Here is a 27,156-nt window from a genome sequence, read left to right as displayed (position 1 = left end):
GAGCTTGCTATAATCAAGGTAGTTAGTGGGGTGGAAAGAAAGGCAGTGGTTGGATGGGGTGGGTGATATTAGAGTAGGAATTGCAAGGGCATAGCCAGCATGTTCTTAGGTGCACTTTTAGTAATGTTTTAAAGTGGGTGCATGATGGTACGGAGGTAATTGTGGATGGGAGGGAGTTCCATAATTTGGCTATGGTGCAAGAGAATAGTGCTTCACCAGCAGAGTTATTGGCTTTAGTGATCTGCAAGTGATTTTTGTTGCTGGATCTTAGTGGTCTGGTGGTGCGATAGGGTTGGAGTAGATTCTGGAGGGATGGGACATTTAGTGGATGGTTTACTAGTTTGTGGGCAAGTGAGAGTTGATACCATTGAAAGAGGTGAGGGAGTTCAAGCCAGCCCAGTTCAGCAAGTGAGAGACAGTGGTGACTACGGTAGGATGCCCCTGTGGCGAATTTGGCGATTTTGTTGTAGCACGTCTCTAACCTGTTTAGATCGCATTGCCTTAGGTTGGTATATATTGGAGAGGCATAAAGTAGGGTGGAGATAAGGTGGGAATTTGCTATTGAAATCTTTGCTGCTTTGGTGAGAAGTTGCTTATTTCTGTATAATGCTCCTAGTTTTTGTGGACTTTTTTTATGGTCATGGATATGTGAATGTCAAATTTTAGTTTGTCTATTTCCACTAATAGCAATTTGGTGTGTTCAGTTGAGTATATAGTGGTGTTGTCTTTTGCTGTGATGTTAAACAGAGAGTTGTTTTGAGTATGTTTGGTGGGTTGGAAGATGAGTAGTTTAGTTTTGTTTGAGATGAGTATTAATTGGACATCGGATAACCAAGTTTCAACAGAGGAAAAGGCTTCCTGTGCAAAGCCTTCATCTTATCCATCCATCATTTTACCTTCATCCATTCCTTGGTGACTCTTAAAAAAAAGTCAGCTAGGCTGAGTATGCATGACCTGCCCTTGACGAATCCAAACTAAGATGGGTCCAGTGTTTGGAGGTTCCCTATGCCCTTATTGATTAATTCTATGATATGTCTGTTCATGGCTTATCATATGAGGCTGTTCAAACTTATAGATCTGAAAATTACTGGTCTTCGGAGGGTTATCTCTTATGCAGAGGGAATGACTGTTGCTGTTCTCCATTTGCTTGGTACAAAACCAGTATGGAGGCTGAATTTGATCATTGTTGTTGGGGAGATGGATAAATCATAACATTTTTACCATACAAATTATAAATTCTGTTTTGGACCCCAAAGCAACTATAATACGTCTAAAAGAAGGGTCCTTCCTATTTTTATTAATTTTCTGAAACCCAAAGAAATACTCTATTTTTGGGAATTCTACTTTAAAACTTTCATATACATAATAACTGAAATTGCTATTATGTAGCAGGTCTAAGCCTACCTGCTGACAGCTTAAATTTACACTAATTTTATGTAACAACTTGTAATTATTTTCATCCTGCAAAATATGTTTCATTTTCACCTTATACTGTTCTTCATTCATAATAACTATTCCTGTCCCTTTATGAGCTTTCATATATCTTATCATTTTTTATTGAACTTCTGCATTACTTTATACTGTTCTGTTAAACTGTAAAAACATGCCTCCATCTAGATTCCATAATGTTCGTGGAATCCATCACATTTTGCCAAGTTCCATGCAAATGTTGCAGATAAATAAGTAATTGCCTGCCTCAGTGTACATAGGATAACTCAGCGCAAAACAGATACATCCAGCAAGGTCAACGCATGCACAATGGCTAATCAGTATATGTCCAGACAGGTGCTTCATAAACTGGTTTGCACTTTATCAATGTCCATCAATTTAAATAATATAACTTCAATGCAAATGACATGAAATCAATAAAGGATGACAAATCTACAGCAATTCTTCCACCAGATGAAAAAGATTTACAAACACCTATGGATATCAAGCAACAACAGTGAAGTGAATAATACAATTATAGAATTCATTGTAATGCATATACGTATGTGTATATATCTATATATCTATATATATATATATATATATATATATATATATATATATATATATATATATAAAGAGAGAGAGAGATGATATAGATATAGTCATTAAAATATATGGACTCTGACATCTGTAAACCTTCACATAGAACTAATGAAGGTGAAAGACAATCATGGCAACTTTGCCATGATAACAGTAGCTAAGAATGAGCGTGGGGCCCATGTGGGCAACACAAGTAATGCACACACTCAGGGAAATAGGGAAATAGAAAAGCAGATGTGGGGTAAGGGTGAAGAAGAGGGACATACAAGAGCTATGCCGAAGCAGGTAAATATGAGGGCTAGTCATACAGGCATAGTTACATGACAGACAAAGGTTGGAAAAACATTAAGGGGAGATAAATTACACAGACAGCACATTGTTCAAGGTGGATGAAGGATAACTGACAAACAGGGCAAGGATGCATACCAGCCATGGTGCAATGTAGAAGTACAGATGCACCTATGCATTACATAGTGCTGAGATGTTGCAAACTATGTGACAGTCAAACCTGAAGCAGTATGATTGCCAGAAGTAGTGGGTTATAATGAAATAAATGATGATTGCAGTACACAGGAGATATTGAATCCACTTAAGTTTGTCAGCAGTGCAAGTGTAAGCCAAGCTACAGCATGGCTTTGCAAATCCAACCAGGGAAATGCAGAAGAAGACAAACAGATGATAACAACTTCCAATCACGCATGTGAAAGGCAAGAAAACAAGCACAGTGCCAAACAGAAGTACTGTAGCAAAGCAAGTATATGACTGTGTAATACACAACTAAATGTACACAACTTAAATAAATGCAAAATGGACTAAAGACATTTACCACGAAAGAGGCAACATAGACATGTTGTCCTACATGTGTGACCTGCATGGGATGAACAGAATCCAATCAGAAAGCAAAGTCGTTACACATACACACAGCAGTGACATGGAATAGTAATCTGTAATTACAGTATACATAATACTAAATAAGGAATATCAACTTGTGCCTAGGAATGAAATAAAAAAGTCCTATTCAGAACTCATAATCCAAGTACAACAGGAAAAATGACCATGCCTGTATAAGGGCGAAATTGATGTACATAGTATTATTTTAACAGTGAAACTACATGACAATGATGCTAATGCAGATGTCATTAAACATATGCCATGTATACTTGCAACATGTTTGACAAGGGTAAAATGGGTAAGGGAGATGGACAACAAAGGTCCACATTAATAAGGTAGTGCAAGCAAATGAAAAAGGCACACAATAAAGCTGTGCAATTATATATAAAGAAACACACTGCAAATTCATATGTTCACCATATAGAGTGGCGTGGAAGTCCACCCAAGCTACATTAAAGGGAATGGCTAATGTACGTCACATGGGTAGACAGTGTAGCTGATGGCCGTCTGTGTAGATATTTCACAAACACAGTAATGTGCAACACATAAATAGTAAAATGCATAGGTACACAACATAATATTCCTCATCCTGTGCACATATATACCTGTGCACATATATACTGTCATTGAACAGGCACAACAAACACCCTTAATTACAATTATACAGCAATATCCATGTTCATGACTGAGCAAAGGACAGTCATTCAAATGACAATGGAAAAACTGAATGAACACAGTTCCAATGGACCAGTGCATTTGTGTCTTGATCATACTCTCTGTATGTAAATCATTGTATGTATACAGTAAATGCCTAAAAATCTATGTTGATATTATCATGCATGATGTAATATAACTTAGAATGAGAATCAATGCATACAGGAATTATGCTAAATATAGCATCAACTGTATATACAGTAATGGAAAAATGACTGTCTATGCATTATATGGAGGATAAATGTGCATGAATAGCAGTGACACAAATGTGTCACAATATGCCACAATATGTGCTAGTACAAGCTACACACAAAGCTACTGACAACACAATGTTACATGAATTATGTGGGCAAGGACCAATCACATTGTTGAACAGACATAAGACAGCAGCAACAAAGGGTGAAATGGATGCAATGCATACACAAGGATAACGTGTAAATAAAGGAAAAGGACCCATCCCACTGTGTTACGTGAGAAATATGCAAACAATATACATTTGTTGAGTTGCTGTCATTCCACCCATGTATACAGAGAGACAACATGGCAACTGCAACAGTCAACCTGTCACATACAGGGCCACAGTGGATTGGATATAATACAATGTTGCAACTCATGCAATGAGAGTGCACACATGCAGTTAAGCTATATCACCTGTGTCCTTATGGAGCAATGCATACACTGTGTACAGCACATCATGTAAATGTAATTGCTTAATGCATGTGTACTGCATTCATGTGTGACATACATCGGTAACCTAATGCAACCTATGTCAACATATCCGCAGTGTATGGTCAAACGTATATCAGTTACACGTGAAAGAAATATATTATATCTACACAATTCTGGCTATACATTATATTTTGTGAAATTACACAGACCGTGTTGGCAGCATTACATAAATGGATCACATGGACAATACTTACTGTTCTGAGGTCCCACCCTGATGGGATTGAACATCATGAATGATCTCCCTAGAAATCTCCCAGAAGGAATCACACATGGCCTGTGCCATGTCCTGTTCCCCAACAGGTCCCTCATCTACGTCTGAAAGATGTCCGTCATCATCTCTCAGATCCAGTCAATAAATCATCTCTCTGTCATGGTGGTTTACATCTATGATGGCAAGCAGCAGAAACAATGGCACATGAAGGCCCAGGTCAGTCATCATCATCCATTCCATTGTCTACCTGGTTCTCTGACTCGGATTAACCTGGCAGGGATTTGGCATGCCATCTCCTCCATTGTCCAGCTGGAGAGCTGCCATGGGTCCCATACTCTGTCAAGGTTAAAACAAAACAAACAAACAAGATAGATAGATAGATAGATAGATAGATAGATAGATAGATAGATAGATAGATAGATAATACAGAATCCATGTGCAGCCACATTTAGAACTACATAACATAAACAAACTGACATGACCTATGGGTTGCAATGGAACTTTATGTCACATCACAGAAATGTATGACCTTATGTAACTGTAACTATATATGTGAGGAAAGGCATTCATCCCTTGCAATACATCCCTGTCATAAAACACTATGCAATGACCAAATGAATACTGTGAAAGACATTTTATGCTGATAGCATGATGAAATAATATGATACTTAGTGTGACTTGTTTGCTGAAGGTATATCACAATAATTGTTATTTAAACATATTTATCAGGCAATATGGCCCATACTATGTCTATATACTTTTTATAATTTAAATAACTGAAGGTAATAGTTGTACGGTCTGGATCATGAAACATTCCCAATATCCTATTGTCAATGTGTATGGATAGTATCAATAGATGGCCATGTGTGGGACACTATTTCCATCACAGAGTGTTATAAATTTACTTCAGTGCCTTACATTTCATGCAAAGTTTATCTGACAAAATGTTGTTATTACTTGTAAGTACAAAATAGCCATCAATATTGCTGTGAAACACGTGTACAATAGCAGGATGTACATATCATGACACATCAAGATAAGTATGGCATGACAGTGCTATGCAAAGATGACATGTGTTGACATAAAAAACAGTTACTACACTGTAAGCAAACTGTGACACCAGCAGCATAACATTTTAAAAAGGACTTGTGATATTGTACCATAACCTATGCCTTACAACAGTCATGCTAACAAAAATAACACTTTCTATGGTCCATTATTTATATGTGTATCTGACATGATTGGGTTGAGGTCAAGTGTAACTGAGGTTTATGTGCAATTAAGGTGTCATTCCATGAATAACAGATGTTTCTTAACAGTAGATAGTGTGATGAACAAGCACTCACAATATCAATAGTTATATGCAAATAAGCTGAGCAATGCAACATGGTTAATAGCTGACATCACAACATCGGAGAAATAGAAGGCAGTACAACACCTAAGAAAAACATGACAATCATAAACACAGAGACAGCATGTGATTTCTGTTAATGTAGTTTATTCTATACAGTGTCCATCATCTTCTTTTAATGCTCTTATAAATTCTGTATAATTGAGTGGCTCTTGGCTCATTTATTCAAAGCAAAGTACTTTTATTGAATAACCACACTTTTATATGCTGTTTAAAGTACACTGCTGTATCTATGTCATTAAGTTTGTTTGTGGTAGCATTTTGTACTGTTTGTTCGTAGTAGCATATCTCTCCGGACATTCCTTTACTGTGCTTTTGCATTGGGCGAACTGGGATTGTTCATCTGGTGGCAGTAGGTGTTTACCTGGTCTATCAGAGCTGGGAAATACACAAAAGGGCTCTGTATTTTTTTGCACTTCACTGCACTTGATTTGCACTGTTCTGATACCTAAATAGCATAGATTAGATCCAGACCTGCTGAATTTGGTCTGTTATTGATAAACCAGCCATCTTACATCAAGAAGAGCTCCCCTGCACCCTTGTAGCAGAAGAGTGTGGATCCAGTCTTGTCTGAGCTGAGGATCGATGGAGGAAGGTTCATTGTATGCTTTCCTATTGGTAGATTATCTTAAAAGCATCTTAATTTTGCCTGTATTTAAGCCTTGCGTTTACACGTTGCAGTGTACCATACAGCAGGAGTTAGGGGTGCCCTGTATAAATGCAAACACCTTGAAACTTAATTTTTCCCTAGACATCTGTCAGTGGAGCCCTCCCAAGCTTCCCTACTGACTACAGGCACACAAAGCAGCATTGCCACACTTATTGTCCATAGCCTTCAATAGAACAAGCACCTTTGTTATTCCTAGCACAAAAAACTGGTCAAACTAGCCCACTCCCTTCCCTAATAGTACATATGGTAAAAACCTGCTATAATGGATGGGCAGTTTCCCATCATTTCACCAGCCAGCCTGATTAACATGGGCATCCTGAGGCAATGAAGTAATCATGTATAGCGACAATCACTTCCTCCTAAAACAAATACCCTGTGTGAGAGATGTAATTACACTATAAAATTGGAATTAGTTCTTTCAGGTAACAACAAATTAGACATCAAACAGGTTGTCAGCACATACATTTCATCTCTCACAAAATGAGGGCATGACACATAAACCCACATACATGAAGGTACTCACTAGAAGCCTATCAAAACATCAGAGAGCTCACAAATGTAAACCATTTGCACACATTGCTATGCAAACAGAAACCACTTCACATAACAATGCATACACCAGTATCTCAGCAAATAAGGCCCTAAGGCAAAACACCTCAAAACCTAGTATCTTGGGCATAGGTTACTCCATATTTAGACACACAGATGCCCCCTCCCCCCACCAGGCTGGACAAGGAAAAGGTCACTGTCAGCTGTCTGTTAGGTGTCAGGATCCATAAAATCACACATGCATGCAGGTCACTCAACAGCAAGTACCGTTATGAACTCTGTCATAGTTCATATCAGGGTAAATGACTTGAGGCATACCTGTCTGGACTATATGAAGAGAAACATGACTGAACTCTCAGATTATATGTCCCAGGCAGGTATGACTCTAGCCCTAAGCAGCATTTTACCTTCAGCCAGGATGATGCCACAATATAAACAAAAAATGATTGACTTCAACGATTGGCTTAGCTTGTGATGTCAGTCCAGGGGATCCAGTATCTGTCAGCCTGGGAAGGCATGATCGGCATGCCACTCTGCTTTGCTTTGATGGTCTGCACCTATCTCCTCTAGGCTTTCAGATAATGGCAAAGACTCTTGCCTCTCCCATAGTGCCTTTTTCCAGCAATATCAAACAACAAAATTTCCAAAGTAACAAAATCCAATTGAGACAAACTCAAGGTTCTGCTGCTTAATGCTAGGAGTCTAAAGGATAGGAGTCTAAACATGAAACTACAGTCTGTGGAAGCACTCCTCACTTTGGAAGATGCTGACATCCGTGCAGTCACTGAGACATTGTTCAAGGCCATGGAGAGCACCCTCGCTGTGCAAGTCTACAATGTCTTCCACATGCTGAGATCTCAATATGAGCATGAAAGAACCAAAGGTGGAAGTGTATTTATCTTCATAAAACCAAGTACACCTTGAGACTGGTCAAACAGTATGACTCTCTCGAACTACTCCATGTCCAATTAACTATAGACAAAATACCCTACTACATCATTGCTAGCTATAGGTCCCCCACCATGAACCAAGAAAAGCACACTGCCTACCGGGACTATCTGGAGTCACTCACCATACAGCCCAACACCTTAGGGGAGATTGCAACTATCCTTTCATCGACTGAGTGACATACATGAGCATGAACATGCTCACCAAGAGGTTTCTGAACCTTGTCAATACAAATGCTCTGGAACAGATAGTCAGTATCTCCACAAGGGGCTCAAATGTCCTAGACATAGTACTCACCAACATAGGAAGTCACTGCACTCTCTCTTTTGTGATGTCCCCCCCGGTAAGGTCGGACCATAAATCAGTCTCATGCAAAGTAACCATTGAATATGTCACCACCACAGTAGCAAAAAAACAAAAAAACTTCCAAAGCAAACTACAGCCTACTAAGTGATGGTATAAAATGTTTTATACCCCCCGCAATCACAGACAATAATGACTCCTATGCAGAGGTGTGCACAAATGCCCTACATAAACACTTAAGCAACTGTATTAACTCAGTTGTGCCTGACCAGATCAAAACCAGGTTCTCCTGGAAAAACAAGCCACCCTGGTGGACCTCAAGTATAAACAGGTTATATAACAAAAGGAAGAAACTGATGTCTAAGAACAAGAGGGAACTGAATCAGCAAAGGAAGAATTCCCTCCACAGCCTGAACAAGCAAATCAGAAATCTTGTCAAGTCCTCTAAAGCTAATTATGAAGGTAAAATAGCATCCCTAGCTAAGGATAATCATAAGGTATTCTTTAACTACATCTGAAATGTAAAAGGGAATGCCCAGCTATACGCTGAACTGGTAGCAGATGGTACCACTCATACTACACATGAAAAAATTAGCAACCTGCTAGCTAACAGATTTGGTGCAAACTTCACCCTCCACCCCCACCCCCACAAGCCATACCCCAAAACATATCTGACACCAGTTCTCTGCCTAGTATCTCTAGAAATCAGGTCATATCTGCCCTCTCCAAGGCTGAAAACAGCCTCAGTGGGACCATATAATGCCCCAGGTTGCTTATCAAGCAATCTAAAACAGGACCTAGCAAACCCACTTGGCAACCACAGTCTGAGAACTGGCTTTGTTCTAGCAGAGTGGAGAAGAGTAACTGTAATCCCCTTTCACAAAGGGGGGGGGGTCATCAACTGACCTTGGGAATTACATACTCAAAAGTCTAACCAGCCTCATCTGCAAACCCAGGGAAAGAATCATCATGGACCTTATCAATAATGACATAGGTAACCTTCAATCTCTAGACCCAACCCAGTTTGGCTTCATTAAGGGTAGATCATGCTTATTAAACCTAGTAGACTTCTTTGAGAAAGTCAACAAAGCCCTGGATGAAGGTAAAACAGTACACAGGATAATAGGATCATAGGAGGGTACTAGGCTAATGGCCACGGGGCCATTACAATCCTAGCCAACAGACTGCCTATCTTGACCTAGCCAAGGCTTCTGACATAGTCCCACATTCAGGTATCATTGAGAAACTCTTCCAGCTGAGGTTTAACCCTTAGATCACTAGATGGGTAGCCATCTGGCACACTGACAGAACACATACTGTCAAGATTGGTGACTCCACCTCTGCCACCAGACCCGTCACCAGTGGCATACCACAAGGATCTCTGCTGGGCCCTTTATTGTTTGGAATCTATTTCTCGGAAGTCCAGGCTAAAGTAGATAGCCTTTGGCTTACCAGGTTCACTGATAATTGCAAATTGGGTACAATCATTGACTCACCAATGATGTTAACATATTACAGGAGGTGTTAACAGAAAAATGACTAGTGCCAAAGCCACGATCTAAAACTAAATGCAAAAAAAGTGCATTATTATCCCCTTTGGCAAAGCAGTATTCCCTGATAATTACAATACTGACAGCATCTCCCTAAGTTCACACCCAGTGGTGTGTAATCTGGGAACACAGGTAGATGCAATCTGAACTTCAACCACCAAGTTTCCACAGTGGTAAGGAGAGCCTTCTACGTAGCACACCTCATAAATAGGGGCATCACATCCACGTCTAAGGATGTTATAACCCCACTGCACTCAACCCACATCACACCATTAATAGAGTACAATGCTCCCTTCAGCATGTACCTCACCACACACCTGCAGCACCTGGAGAGACCCACCAAGATGGGCCTACAAGCTATGACTCAGTGGATAGACTGAAAGCCCTGTCACTGTACTCTGTATTGTATAGGCTGCTGAGTGATGAATTCTGACTGGCATACAGGGGAGTCTCTGATCCTGCCTTGATGGATATGCTGCACATGCACAAGTCAAATGGCACAATAGCCACTCGCTCTAGGGATCTTAACCTAGCCTGTGACATTAACAGAACATGATGGGAAGACAGGTATATCTCCCAGAGATTGCCACTACTCTTGAACAAACTTCCAATTCATGTGAAGCAGAGCTCCTCACTGACTCTATTCAAGTGCAACCTGGACAAATAGATGGGAGACTGCAAATTCACCCCAGGGGAGGCAACCATGTCCCTCATGGACAGAGGTAGTCAGTGTTTATCATAGACACGCTCTGCGAATTATGTCCATCTAAGCAAAGAACATTTAGGCAACTCAGGATTAACATGGCTAGGCTTGTAAGGGCTCTAGGGCCGCTAGCCTAGTAACTGCCTATGAGCCTGTGAACCTATAAGAAATGGATACCTGTCACTATCTGCATTTGTAGTTATGTATATCTGTGTATCTAATCAAGTAAAACACTATAATGCTAATCAATTAATATTTAACAAGCAGATATGAAATAATATCAGGAGTGGTTTTAGGCACAACAGTTGTAGAAAAAGGCAACCAATGTTGAGTTAAACAATCCAGCACAGTTGTTTACTGCAGAAGTGCATGATATGTTGAAATAAATTGCATACCAGAAATCATATGCCAACCTCATAACAAATGTTGAAACAGCAACTACCTATTAAACAATAGAATAAGCAGGCTATGAACAACAACATAACAATCAACAAGCACCACTACAAGACATATAAGCTTATCATAAGAACCTATAACAGCAATATGGCAGTTACACAGATATGTCTGTCATTTAGAGTGTGCTTAAAAATGTAATATGATTATTTTCTCAAACACACCCTGCTTATAACTCAAAAGTGGAATTTTGCATTACATCTATAATGTAATTCAAATTAAATCAATGATTATTGCAGTTTCCTGTCAGATGCATTACAATACTCTTGCATTAATATTAGTATACCTGATTCTGCAATCAAAAGCAGCTTCTTAACAATTTTATGATTGTTTATGGGGAAGTTAATGTTTACAGTTAGAATGCATACCTCTCTAGCTCTGCTGCTCCTCCAGCCTGTGCATCTCCTCAATGTACAGGTCACGATTCCTAGCTCTGTCTGCATTATGTATAATAAGTTTTACTGGCATGGAAGGATTCTGTCAGTTGATTATATATCATTTAGTTGGTTTGTGTCTTTCGGCTTTTCCCGGTTAGGGGTCGCCACAGCGGAACTCTGGTCTGCTAATGATTGGTAGTGGATTTTTATTATATATCATTTAGTAATGAAGAATTAATACCAAACAATACCGAGTATTACATGTTCCATGGCCTTGACATGACCTACAAGATCACATTTTGCACGTTTACTCATTGCTGTGCTACTGTCAACACTTCATACATGAGGAGTGAAGCCTACAAACTGGAACAACACAGATTTGAACCTATGACTGTTATCTAAAATAGGACTCCAACCCCAACACTTAACCTGCCTAGCTAATTCAGCTTGGCTGTGATTGCATGGATTTATGTAGCTTAAATAACAGAAATGTATAACTATACAGGGAAGAGTCATAGACAGGGATCAGTAATGTTGAAGTAAAAGGCCAAATTTAAACATGTGCTGTACATTTGAAATAGAACACCATGCATTCTGACTGAATGTCATCACACTGGTCACAGCACAAAACAAAACCTGTAACATTTCAGAGTTCATATTTTCAGTGCAACAGAAACTTTGTATGCATTTGACAGACATATGTAGACAGAAAAACATGTGCATGACTGTTGGAACACACATCACCATTTAATTTATGTAGAGGGTCAGTCAATGTTAAAATACAATTGCAAATGTTGTACCAATAGAGATGTACAGCTAATATATATATATATATATATATATATATATATATATATATATATGTGTGTACTGGCAATGCGATACACATGAAGTCATAGTGACAGAACTGGGATGTTTCCAGAAACTTTGTGGACAATGTAGGCATTTGTAGTTATCCTGAAATTAAGTGCTGCATGCATTAGTGCACCTCATGCATACCTGATGTACTGTATAACTGAACAAGCTAGTATCTGCCATATCTGTTCTTAATTAATTTTGACTAAAATATAGACATAACCTCAATGATTCAAATTCATATTTCTCCCTGAGACATTCAGTTTGGACTATTGCTTAACGGGTTAAGCTAGGTGACAGAAAAGTCACCGCATCATGCAGAATTACTGAGGAATTGCATAACGGGTTAAGCTAGGTGACAGAAAAGTCACCCCATCATGCAGGATTACTAAGGAATGCTTACAGAATGTAGCGGATAATGGGGAAATGCATAGTCATCCCAGGCCTAACTACTATAGGTGGTAATGCACCATGTAATTACTAGATACGTAAAAAGCTACACTGCATATCAGGAACTGAACCCAGATGTACCCCTAAGACATACAAATTAACCTAGAGCACAACACTTTGAGCTAACAGACAGCACAATTCTTAACAACATAAAGCAATATTTCTACGGCATTATAACATATTCCGTCATAGAGCAGTAGTATGTCTCAGTGTTTAGCTGTTTTATAATGTAAAGACTAATAATGTATGTCTGTATTACTCAGCATTCACACATACAGACACATACTGTATAAGGCTTGTCAAACCATTACAGATAATGGAGAACTGAGCAGTCATCCGAGGCCTGCACACTATAGCTGTCAGTGAAACTCAACTATTCTATATATTTAGAAAAGATGTACTGCATACATGGCAAGGAAATAGAGGGATTAAATTGCTTAGGTTCAATATCAAGTACATAAACAGCAATATGTACAAAATGACCTGCAATGGGCTTGAACCTAAATATTGGAGATCATAAGTCATGGTGAATTACAGCTTACACAATTGAGCTAACTAGCATAACTGCTCATTCCTGCTTGTAATAAGAATATTTATGGCATATCATTGACAGTTGTATGTATATAATGTTACGTATATTATTATTATTCCTCTTTTCATTATAGGTGGCCATGAAATCAATTTTAAATATTTCCATAAACACATACAGCTAGGAAATACTTTCATTATAATGTAGATGTTAAGGTGTGGTTGATGAAACTTACTTTAGGCATCTACAGGCTGGCATTCTACCACTGTGGTCCTCCAGTGAAGATCCTCGGTGTCCTTCAAATACAGGTCATCATAATAGTGATGGACTTGCATGCCAGTCCATCATCATAGTAGTGATGGACTTGCATGCCAGTCCAGAAAATCCCAGTCCATCGGCGGTTCTCTATCACAATCCAGTTTTATATCTCAATCATGACAAAGTTCCTGGGGCATGCTCGCATCCTCTGCTCATGTCCAGAATAGACAGCGAGCATCTGGGTGGTCTCCTCCTCTGTCCCATTCAGCACCCGGACATGCCAGATCCTCCTCAAGGTCGACATCTTCACTTTTGCTGTAGGAACATTCTTCAAAAATGCCTTCTGAAAAATGTTAACTGAGGTCCCACTCAGTTGAGAGGCAGCAGTGGTATGACCTGTAAATGTATCAAAATCACATTTTAAGATCGGTGCATAAAACATGGTATCAAACTACTGGTCACAAATAGTTCCATTTCCTAATAACTATTGGGTAGTTGCATAGGGTACCTTCCCATTACACCAAGCTATTAGTTAATGTACTGAATTTCTAGAAGTTACATCTTCTTTCGGCTTTTTCCCGGTTAGGGGTCGGCACAGTGGATCACCTTGTCCACACATTGAATGGCAGTGGAGTTTTACGGTGTCGAGTTGCCAGCCCAGCGCCCAACCTTCCACAGAAGGCACACTCACATGCACACCTGGGGCCAATTTAGAGTGTCCAATCCACCTGCAGCATGTCTTTGGGATGTGGGAGAAAACCGGAGCACCCGGAGGAAACCCACGCAACCACAGGGAGGACATGCAGACTCCACACAGAAGGCACCCCAGCCGAGGATCGAACCAGAGAACCTCTTGCTGTGAGGCAGCAATGCTAACCACTGCACCACCGTGGCCGCCCCGAATTTCTAGAAGTTACATAGTAGTGCATAAATGGAATTCTGAAACCTTGAATGTTAATGAAGCTCATTAATAATATATGGCACAAATGGTACTGAAAAGTGCACATATGTGCACTTACTGTAAGGTATAGCTGACTTCTAGCTAGCTTCAAAGGTAAGATGTCACCCGATATTGCTCATAGGTTCATAAGTTCATAGGTTCATACTAGGCTATCTGCCCAAGGGCATTTATAAGCCTAGCCAGAGTTTTGTGGCTTTCGCCACCCCTTTAGTTTGGAGGATACTATGCCCATTATTTTGCTGTGCCTCTGTCAAGCAGTGACACTGAGATAATCCCTGGGGTATATCTGCAATCTCCCATCCATTAGTCAAGATTTCTCTTGAACAAAGCCAGCGAGGTGCTCTGCCTCACATGTACTGGGATTTTGTTCCACAGCATAGGGAGTCTCTGGGTGATGAATCTGTCCCTCCAGCACGTCCTATTAATAACCGTGTCAAGGTTTAAGTCTCCCACCCTTGTAGTTCTGAGGGATCTAGATTTTTTGAGGTGAAGCATGTTCATCAATTCTGGGTTGGACATGGCCTTGTATGTCAGGCACAGGTCACCTCTGAGCAGACGGTAAGCGACTGAGTAGAGCTGAAGTTCCTTCAGTCGGGCAGCATAGGACATATTTTTGAGGCCCTTTATCCTTTTGGTGAGGAACTTTTGGGGCCTTTCCAGTTGCTGCAGTTGGGGAATACAATACTGTCATTACATATCTATGTTATATTTAATGTTTATAATTCATATTGTACATTTGGACAGTCCTTTTTTTTTTTTTTTTAAACAAGTCTGACATAAAAAAAGTGTCTGTGACATAATGGCTGTTTGAAGGGTTGAACAAAAAGCATGCATGTGGATATTTGGCTAAAAGCAATCAGAACCTGTAAAAAGTGGATGAAAATGGCATACAATTATATCCTACCTTGACTCTGTCTGGTATGATTAAGGAGAGCTACAAAGTATATGTGTTTCCGTAAGTTGCATGTTTGCCGAATAGATTACAGATACTCTCTGATGCTTAGTAATGCATGTATTATAGATACGGCCAGAATGAACAGGTTTCTATAGTTTATTGTGATTAACCTGTACTGTTTGTGTAATGTTTACAGAGGCAATGATTTCTGAGGTCTGTAATTTTAAGACATAGTTTACAGATACACTCTGCTACTTAGTGCAATAGAAATAGTTGTTAGTGCATTCGATCTGATACAGAGAACGTGAGACTGACTTTGACTCTTCACTGTGTGCTGTGATGATATCTAAGGTAATGAATGTATGGTAAAAGGGTTGTGTGATTTTCTTTCAGTTGTTGTGATGTCTAGTGCAATAAGGTCAGATACCAGATATGGCTTATATGGAAAATGGAATGGACTGTTACATGTGATGATGTTGTGACATGTTGTACATATTTAGACATTCTTTTCAAAGCCATTATGTTCTTAAATGCATAACACTGATATACATGATAAAGGATTATTTGCATACTTCACACTGGTAAGAGGAGCAGAGCAAGTAACTTGACTAATGCATATAACACCATGTCAATTGTCAGCCTCCATAAAATGTATAATGTGCATATAACACTATATTCCAGATGTCAAACTGAACTAGGGGGTGACAATTTTACTCCACATGAGAATGGTATTATAATCAATGCTCTGACACAGCAAGGCTGAAGCCTCCTTGTATAGATGGGAAATACTGTGAAGAGGAATAAGGTTTGGACTGAACTAACTAACATGATCAATGCCATCAGTGGTGACAATCGATCCTGTGAGGTGTATAATCAACATTGCTCAGACATGATCCTCGATGCTACTAATTGAGTATGCTGATATGAGAGGTCCAGGAATGTCACAGGAGGTGGTTCACCATTAACTCCACCAGATTATATCATTATATTCTTAGCATCACATCATATCATATCACTACTTGTGATCAGGCCATACCTGGTGAAGGTATTGAAGCTGGTGTTCCAGGATGTACATGTAAGTCGTGACCTTAAAACCATTGCAACATAGACACTACCTCAGACTGTAACTGAATGTACAAATTATTCATGTCTTGCCATATTATTTTGTTCGGCAGCACAATTGCATAGTGAAAGTGGTCACACACGAGACATGCATTCTCATCGTTAGTGTCATTGCATATTGTGTTAACAATGCATTACATACCTATGACTACAAGCAACATGTGTGATGTTTGTCTTTCTCAATTGCATAGGTCAATCAACATTTGTACAGCATCAACCTATGTCACGTATGTGTCTCCATGTACTATTATAGATCCACAGCTGTATCTGCCTCTGCCACCTGTCATGACAGTTGATTAAACTTACAAGTTGATTTGTGTATGTCATTGTATATCACAGATACATAATCACAAGACGTGGCCTGTGAAGATGCACCTACAGACAAATCTCACATAGTCGTCTACCATTTTTATAGGGTATAGCAAATCACAACTGTGATTTATGTTAGTCATGATATTTTTTTCCATACATAGGAACATGTGGAAAATATGTTCACTGTTTGTCATGTAAGCTCTCTGTCTGATCGGTATCTGTTTTTTCCTGATCAGAGAACTGCCATAGATGCAGTCTGGATCTACATCTAGCTGGCTGCCTTCTAGGATGCATTACCATATCTTCCTCTATGGATAGCAGTACCCTAACCGTTGTAATGCATTACATACCAATTGAATTTTTTGTAAGTAGTGATGATGATTCCACAGGACTCTGACTGACATAGCTTTCTCTTGCGGCAGTAAATGAGGCCTATGCCAAATGCTTTCATATTGTCGTATGATGAAGCGCTTTGTCGCATTTAAGTTGCAGTTGGCATGCTTGCTGTGTTTTGGAATGTAGTGGGTGTGTGTGGATTCCATAAATTTCCTATGTTGAATAAAGAATTCCTGTGACTTCCTTAAGTGTACATTATGGATTCACATCTGCCATTTGTGCTCTGAAGCCTTCCTTTGACTTACTGCGCTGTCCACAACTTTCTTTGGGAATCTGGCACCTTGTGTTTATTTGAGAATATTTTTCTGAACTTATCAATCCAAGTTTTTTTTTAATATTGCCAAAGTGGGATTAATTGTAGGATTTATTAAACTCTTTTTCTTACATTTAAATTACTTTTTTTGGCATACTAGTACCATTGCATATATATTTCAAATTCAGTCTCTTTTATGTATAACTTAAAATCAAGCACTGTTGTTACAATGCTGGTATGTGTATCTGGAATACATGGGAAGCCTCCTTTTAAAACATTCAACCTTGTGTCATTAAAAGTATTGTCACTTAGACTGTATGTAAACTGCTCAATTGCACTTATTACAAAAGAATCACTATGTTCAAACATGTTTTCATTAGTACTGCACTTTTTAATATCACTTTGTTTATTTAATACATCTGTTTTTATCATTTTAAAAATTTTTCTCCTAATATTTACATGTCTAATCTTAATTTATCAGGTTCAATGCCTGTGTTCTTACCCACTCATAGAAATATTCCAGAATGAGCTTCTGTCACATAGTGCTAGCAAAACTTGAAATTCTATACCAGAAGTCTTATTCAAATGTTCATTTCTACGATAAAATTATCCTGCAATGTTATTTTAAACCATTATGTGGCCCAAGTGGATCCCATTGCCTTTTCTTCTCCTACTTTCATCAGAAAAATTCTGAAATGTTGATGATGACCTTACAAAACTGTTTTTTCTCAAAAAAAAACATGTGAAGCTGGCCAAATTACATTATTACCAGACTCACTGAAATATCCAACTTCAGCATTTTAAATCATCCCAAGTTGATGTTTGTAAGCACTTAATTGTGTGAGTTCCACTGCCATCTCTTTACCTGGTTTCTTTTCAGCAGAAGCAATATAAAACCTTGCACCTCTTCAGATTCATCCAAACTACAATGCAGACCTTGTTGGGAGCTGTTCTGTCCTTTTTTAGCTAGTCACTGCAATCTTCCAATTCACTGTTGTGTAATTCAACTCAGTCCATCTTATTAGAGTAGTTACTTCTTCTGTTTTACCACTTGTTGAATTAGAATGAGGGTTGGACTTTTCAGGGGGATCAGATATACTTCTTTATGTTTGTAACCTTTACAGTATCTCTTAAACTTGTTTCCAGCTTGAGAACTTTTATAGTGTTTTTAAATTCTTGAATTTTGATTAAATGGATTCTCACAAGTTGCAAATAAGAGAGCTTTTTGAATGACATCACAAAAATTCACATTCTGTCTTTAAAATATTAAATCATGGTTGTTTTGCTTAGTGATTAATTCCAACAATACTAGTCCAGCTTTATTAAATAATTATATTGAATCTTGATCTATCAGGCTATGCCATTCAGAATTTTAAGGTCTTAATATAAAACTGCCACACTGACAGGATCAGGGAGAGATACAAGACAGCCATGACCTACAGCTAGTAATAGAACGGTAGCAACTAAATCCAGACTATTACACCAAGAGGTGCACAGACGCCTCACCATCTTATTGGTCAGTGTCATCAGACTTCTGTGAAGCTCAAGACTGAATTGCTGGACATAGCATGAACAACATGACAACAAAAACATGACAACAGAAGAGAGGGACAGAATCCCATAAAAAATCAAAACAATAAAAGCAGGCACCAACAATACAGATATAGAAGGAGGAAGTGTCAAGAATATTTCTGGTGTGTTGTAGAAGTATGTGGATATATGTGGCTAGTATTCACAGTGGATTCTGGGGGAATCAACCAGATACTGTAAAGAAAAGTACACTCTTTTGCAGTTTTCTATGCTTGGTATTGGAGGTGGTGCTTTTTTACTACAATCCATTAAAATTCAAATCAGGGAATTTAGTGATTGTGACTGTATATCTCGCACTGCTCAACTGGTAGAATTATTTATTTCTGAAGTGAGGAGTAGTCATAGGGGTGGCAGGTATCTGAGTAAGGCTTTCTATTAAGAGCTCATGGTGTAGGCATGAATAGCAGAAAAGAATGAGAAAACCCTTGATGCCTACATGGAGATTTACTCTAGTAAAAAAAATAACTCTTATGGTAGGAAAAACAGTTACTTGGAGGAAATTTGTAAACTCTCTGCCCATATTTTTTTTTTTCCCTGGAAGGATGCGCAAGGTAATGTAAAGGGTTTCTTGAAGGAAGTATGATTGTTGTGTTTGCATATACAGAAGTGCTTAGTCTATGTGAAATGAAACATACTGATAGTCTTAGTACAAAATAGTTCAGCAACTGATCAACACCCACATATCAGCAGCAAAAGGTTGCCATAGTTGTGATTCAGTAGCCCACCTTGATGTGTGCCCCACAAGCCAGTGGCTCTCCAAAGAAACTAAGCAATATAAATGACACAGATGTCTGCCTAGTGACCTTCACATGGCACACAGTTTAACAGCTGTGACCCCAGGCTGAATAGGCCAGGATTCTATCATCACATTTCACTGGGTAATCACTGAAAGCCTCTATGGACAGAAGATGCAGAAGCCCAGAACTTCCAAAAGACATAAACATGGAATATTGCTTAGAGCTGTGCCTTTGTCTGAAGCACATTCTCTTAGGTTGCATAACTGCATATTTAGAATGCATGAACAGATGAGTAAGGTCACAAATGGCTGACCTAATGCATATTTTAAAACTGTGGCTCTATAAGTAAGCCACATAAGTAACATTTTACAGACTCTGGCAATAGGCAAGTTTAAATGGGCAGTCCCTAATAAATATAAAAATGTTTATTCTGCAGTGGTCTCCTGAGCAGCTAATTATTTCCACAGAACATTTATTATTATCTGAACCTGAAAACCTTAACTAAGATATGCAAACATCAAGGGAAGATAACAAGCCTTCACCTAAGTATGTTGCTTTGCCTGCAAACAAGAAAACACTGTCACCATGACTTACTTACATAGCCACAATTGTAAATTATATGTTAGGTCAGCCATTTGTGACCTTACTAAGTTGTTCATTTAAATTAAATGGCAGTTTGCACACAGAGTTAAAATTGACTGGTTAATGAGGTAATCCAGTGCCAAGGGTGCAGGGTTTGAATCTTTCTACCTTCATTTACCTACAGTGTGACCTTGAACAAGTCCCTAAACAGACAGTGCTTTGGGGCAATTGCGAATGGGGGCTAGGATCCTTAATGGTCTTCTGGACTGCATGCTTAGGAACTAACTATAAATCTATGAACTATAAACCATCTGAAATGGCTTTTTATAAATGTTCTAAAAAGGCCATATAGCTAAGTACCTCATAGTTAGTGATAATACTATACCTAAACAAATGTTAATGCTATCTATCAAATTTTACCTAAAAGCATACCAATGAAATGTGATAATGCTGAACTTTTAACTAATAGAAGTGTAAAATCTGCTTTCTTCTACTTTACTGTTACCAAACTGGTCAAATGAAATATCTTGGTAGAAGGAAAAAAGGTGCAGTGATTGTGAGACTCAGAGAGCAGAGTTGCATGATAAAGTATATGTCTGTAAGCATAACACAACTGGTAGAAAAGTAAAGAACTAGACATACATGTAGATAAGGAAGCACCCTATAACACAAGTAGACATACAAACTATCTTACGTGGAATGAACACCCTGTAGCCTACTGCCTAACTCAACACATGATGCAATTATTATAAAAGACTTTTTGCAATCCAAAAAAATGACTGTTATTGGGGGGGGGGGCAGCCTACTGTGTTGTCAGAATTACACAGACCCAGTAAAGAAAAGGGTGTAGAGCTAGGAGACCAAAACAACCTAACGTGTGCCTATGGACTGAAGGATTAGATAAATCTGGACTTCAGTCTTGTCAGAAGGTACCAACTGTTAAACGTCAGACAGAGAGTGAGTCTTGGCAAAAGACTTCAGCTATTAATGTAATAACAGAAGACAGTGTGGAAACTGAAAAATCTGTAAGGAAGGGCCTTTAGTTAAGAATACAGTAAGGAAAGCAGGTGGGGAAACTGAGGAAGGAAGACATGAATTTCATACTGAATAGAAAGGAAAAGTGGAACTTAAACAGAGGTGTATTCTTTTCCCTGCTAGACCAAAGCAGAAAGACAGTCAGAAACATTAGCAGGACTTAAACTAGGAAAAATACTAAAGAAAAAAAATCTTCTGGTGATAGAAAACTATTTCAAGAGTTGCCTTATTAGAGCCAGAACTAGATGAAAGGCCGCATACCTCTCAACTGTCCAGATTTTTGCAGAATGTCTAGATTTTTACCTCATATTTTTGGGCTATTCCTTGTAAAATTTGTGGTTTTCTGGAAATCACCGAAGATTGAAGTCTGTAAATAATGACATACGTTTGACTTTCATGCTTCATATCCATCAGAAAATGAATGCTAACACAAATCCTATTATTCTAGCTAGTTTCTAAGAACAATATTTAAAATCTGTCCCTAGTTTGGTCCTTTGTCCCCCCATTATTTCAGTCTTTATCCAGATTTCTTGCACTAAAAGACTGAGATATATGTGAAGGGCTGAAACCTGTATTTGTTGAGGAAGAAGCCACAGCATTCACTTCATGTCAGAATGCTGATGAAAGTAATTGCAACTTGGCTGACATTTGGATAAGCCATGTAAATGTAAAGAAATCCTGCCCTATGTAAACCAAAGAAGGAAACAAAGAGAGAGTAGATGGGGAACCAAATGAACAGGACAGTACAACTACATACCCCTACTTTGAACTAAGACATTTCCAAGTCTACATGATAATCAAAGACAGAGAACAGATACTGAACCAGATGTTACTCTCAAGACCTTTTAGAACACCTATAATGAAAATGGCATATAACCACATTTTGGATGGTCGTTTAAGAATGGATAAAACAAAAGCAAGAAATGTAACTAGAATTTGCTGGTCTGCTACTATGAATGGCATAGATTAGTTGTGCACATCTGGCCCATACCATCAAAGATGTCACCCAACCCAAGGTTTACGAAATATTTGATGCCCTTACCCCTTGTGGATGTCTCATTTGAATGCATAGCAAAGGACATTGTGGACCCATTTGTAACATAAGTTATTGGCTGTCAGTCTATTGATTACACAACAAAATTTCTTGCGGCAGTACCCTATCGAAGAGTCCATGTAAAGGTCAGTGCAAAAGAAACAGCACTGCTTTTTTTCTAGGTTAGGAATTTCTGAAGAAATTCTCACTTACCAAGGCACTCCATTCATGTCCAAAGTAATGCATGAACTTTACCAATTATTTTAAAGTGAAACAGCTGATATACCACTTTTGAACAGAGAGGCTAGTTGAGTACTTAAAAAACTTTAAAATCAATGTTACAAAAAGCTGTAGAAGTGGATGGAAGAAACTGGGACAAGTTGTTTCCATATTTTCTCTTGGTATTCCTCTTCACTCTCCCTTCTTAACTTACTTCCATAATGCTATTTAATTCTCTTATCTGACTTTCTAAATATACCATAAACTTGTTTTTCCCCTCACTTCATATTGCAATTCCTATTTGTATTATACTACCTTACCTTTAATTTATCTACCAACTGTCTAAAATTTCTCTAAATATTAAATGATTGTCATATACCTTGTATCAATTCTTAACCAATGTTTTTATATTATATCTAATTTGTTATAATTATTTAAACTGTAGGTGTTTTGTTTTATTTTTGAAGATTGTAAAATTATTGTTCTTAAAAATGTTTTGTAATAATTTGGAGCTTTTCTCCCCGGGCATCTACTGAAAATGGGCTTCCACCCACTTGGACTTTCCCCGGTAATCAAATGTCAATAAATAAAATTAAAAAAAAGCCACATCAGAACACAAGTGATTTTAATTACCCAACATTTTGAGTGCTTTCATTCCAATTTAAAAGAACGTTATCAGAAACAATGTGGTCTCTACTTCTTTCCTTTTATGCATAAAAAAGGCACCAAAAATGACCATCAGAATTTATTGTTCTCAAACTTCCTACATCAAATATATATGCATGCTAAACACCATATAACATGATAAACAGTTGATTTTATTCCATGAAACCCCAATAAAAAAAATTTCCATTATGTAAATAATCCTATAAGCCTATTTTGAAAGTTAAGTCAGACTGCCTCGCATAGGATTTTTATAATCAAATCTTTCTAAAATGTTTCTGAAATGTTTTTTTTTTTAACGGTTTAATTGACTACACAAGTTATTTTATGTGTTTATTGTTTACTAATTCTAAATGTATTCATTAATAAGATTTTTTTACACAATATTCACTTTTACAATTAATGGTACTGGTGTTTAGCATGCATATATATCTGATGTAGGAAGTTTGGGAATAATATTGGTAATTAATGTGTGTGTATACCTTTAAATTCTACTGATGTTTTTGGCACCTTTTTAGTGTATAAAAGGAAGGACGTAGAGATCACATTGTTTTTGATGATGTTCCTTTTCAACTGGAATGAAAGTGCTCAAAATTTTGTGTAATTAAAATCTCTGCTATGTTCTGGTGTGGCTTTTTTTTTTATTTCACTTTAACAAGTATGCTGCTTGTGGTTTTGGGTTATTTTAAATGTCAATAAATAAACATAGAAGTACCTTGCATCTCAACTAGAGTTATATACCATTTGAACCACTGTATGGCAGACCTCAATGAGGCTTGCTATCTATAGCAAACAAAACATGAGAAGAACAACTCGGTTCAGGGGAGTTCAAAATGGCCGCTGTTCTGTGAGCACTGCTAACACCTAGCTCTCTGAAATACCCTGGATTAAAATGGATTAAAATAAACCCAGAAGGCACCATGGAATAAAAAAAATGCAGAAACAAGACTGAACATCTATTCTAGATAACTAACAGCAATCAAAGGAAGAAAAAAATACCAACAGATTCCTTTTAAAAACAACAGGCTTTTCTAAGATCTTAGAAACGACTGACACCATGTAATACTGAGGCCCTGTACTCATATACAAAGTCTGAAAAAGGACCAAGCAGCAGGATGTCAAAAGAAGAAAATAATATAGATGCTGTAACAACTAAAACCAAATTCTCAATACTAGCCTCACCAGATAAAGATACAACTCCAAAAAGACTAAGGACAAATAAACAATCAGACAATGCTAAATCTACAGGAAAAACCAAGGCAAACCAGCCAGCTAACCTGGAAGACATTAAAACTGCTTTATTCCCTATTCAGCAAGCAATACAGGAACTATTGTTACAATTTCAAACATTTGGTGATTCATTTAGCCAAATACTAACTAGAATGGAAACATCTGAGGCAAAAATACTAGAAAATGAAATAAAAATAGATTTTATTGCTCAAAGAACTGATTCCCATAACAAAGATCTGCAAAGTCTACAAACAAAAATAACAGACCTTGAGGCAAGGTCACGAAGAAACAATATTATCATCAGAGGAATCCCTGAAACTGTGACACATAATAATCTAATACCAACTATCAAACTCATAATAAAATCCCTGCTGGATGACCCTGAAGAAACACAGCAAACAGATAATAGAGAGGGCACACAGAACTCTGAGAGAAACACAATCATCACTGAGATCAAGACCTGTTTATATTAAAATATTAAACTACCAAGATGTAATAAAATCCTATTTGATGCCAAGAAGAAAGGTACACTCACCTGGGATAATAATAAAATTTCCTTTGCTCAGGACCTTCCCATGCAGATAAGGCAAGCAAGGCAACTTCTGTCTCCTTACTGCAGGTTTCTGATAGAAAAGAAAATCAAATTCCAGATGAAATATCCAAATCAACTAATTTTCAATGTTAAAGATGTTAAATACATGGTTGCTAACCCTAAAGAGGCAAAAGAGACATTCCTATCTGTTTTCAAGCAGATTCCACCTCCAGAAACGAAATAAAACAACAAAAAATTGCAGGCGTCACTCGAGTGAAAAATGGACCAAATTGTGACTATTTTGGATGGGATTCAACATTGAGAGCTTCTCCTCACTGCCTAGGCCCTTAAATCAATGATTAGAGCCATGAGGAGCACAGGAAAGGGAAAAGAAAAATGTTTAGGAACCAAAATTCAACTGCCGTTTCCAATGCGTGATTTATAGGAAGGAACCACATCCTGGGACTCTGGTATGCATAATCATTCCCCCTTTGACCTCAAGGGCTCCACTACAAACTAAAAATGACCTGGAATGAAGATGAAGGAAGCTTAAGAAATTAATCTTGCCATAGACACCCATAAATCAACCTAAACAAGCTGATAAGTTAAACCAGACTGAAAGATGATCAGAAACCTGCAAAGCAAGAATCTGAAGAATAAGGTATGATTTTTACCAAACAACCAATAAGACTGTGAATTTCTTAATAAGACTTATCATAAACAATTCAGAATTTATTACTACATGAGAGACTGTCAGAATTAGCCTATCTTAAGGATGTATGACAGAAATAATGATGTTTGACTTAAATAAAGATAAATAAAGTGTAAATGCATTTTAGAAAAGGAAAATACAAGAACACACAAATATAAACTATCTGACTGCATAAAACATAAACACAATCTAAATATGTAAGCTTTGGCAGAAAATATACCTGGCTAAGCCGGAAAACATTTTTTTCTCTCTCTTCCCCTCATTTTCCTACTTCTGATTATAGGTGCCAATAATATTTTTTCCCTTGAATCTGCTATAGATTGGCACAGAAGTCTGTATAGGTACTGAATTAGGGGAGAAAACCTGTTTAAAGGAGAGGGGAAGGTAAGAGATGAATAAGGAAAAGGAAATGTAAACAAGACAAGTCTGTCTTAAAATCTGTGCCACATTGTTGTATATCTAGTTACAGCTAACTGAGGATTTGATTACTAACATGTTTAAAAATGCATTATTAGAATGAATAAGCTGCATGCTAAAAAGCTATAAGTTCTGTGCTGTAACCATAACACTATAATTATATAATAGTTTTAAGGAAGAGACTAGGGATATTACACAGCAGTGTTTTTTAGGGAGCTAGTTTGTTAAGCTTTGTCTGTAGTGTATATAGTAACATATGGGGGATAACATGCTTTCAACCTACACACAAAGAGAAAACACAACCAAAGACCAGAGGGAAACTAAAAGTATATGTTAATTTCTCACTTTATTCGCCCTTTTATTCCTGGTTCAGGGGTACAGTGGGTAGACACAGGGTAGGGACAGGAATAGTCAGATGCTTTCCAAAAACACATATCAACATCACATACAAAGACCATAAAACCAAACTAACATACAAGTCATGCAGAACAAACATACTTAACAAATAGATGTGGGAAATAGAGATGTGGAATGTTAAATGACTCAAAAATAAAGTAAAAAGAAAACTATTTTTACATCTTACCCTGAAAACTAAAGCCAATCTTACAATAATACGAGAAACACACTTAACTACAGACCAATGGACAGAAATTGGGGAAAAAACAGATAATACAAATTATAGCAACAGGGGATAAAACAAACAGTGCTGGGGTTGCCATAATAATTAAAAATCAATTCCAAGACAAGATACTTGAGACTAAGGTGAACAAAGAGGGAAGATGGTGTTATGTAACATTTACCAACAAAGGATTAGCAAAACCCATAATGGTGCTTA

General features: G+C 37.8%; 1 protein-coding gene across 1 annotated transcript in view; it reads left to right on the top strand.

Moving 5' to 3' along the window:
- Positions 1 to 24,034, top strand: part of LOC122787991 (homologous-pairing protein 2 homolog) — a 121,148-nt gene extending 97,114 nt beyond the window's left edge. The window contains exon 5 of the mRNA XM_044054918.1: positions 23,949 to 24,034. Coding sequence (XP_043910853.1) covers positions 23,949 to 24,034 — 86 coding nt within the window. The remainder of the gene's footprint in view (positions 1 to 23,948) is intronic.
- The last annotated feature ends 3,122 nt before the right edge of the window (positions 24,035 to 27,156 follow it).

Source organism: Protopterus annectens, chromosome 13.part0, assembly GCF_019279795.1.
Source record: "Protopterus annectens isolate FY-2018-M chromosome 13.part0, PAN1.0, whole genome shotgun sequence".
Taxonomy (NCBI): Eukaryota; Metazoa; Chordata; order Ceratodontiformes; family Protopteridae; genus Protopterus; species Protopterus annectens.
The sequence above is the reverse complement of the archived record's forward strand: the minus strand, read 5'-3'. Positions and strand labels throughout refer to the sequence as shown.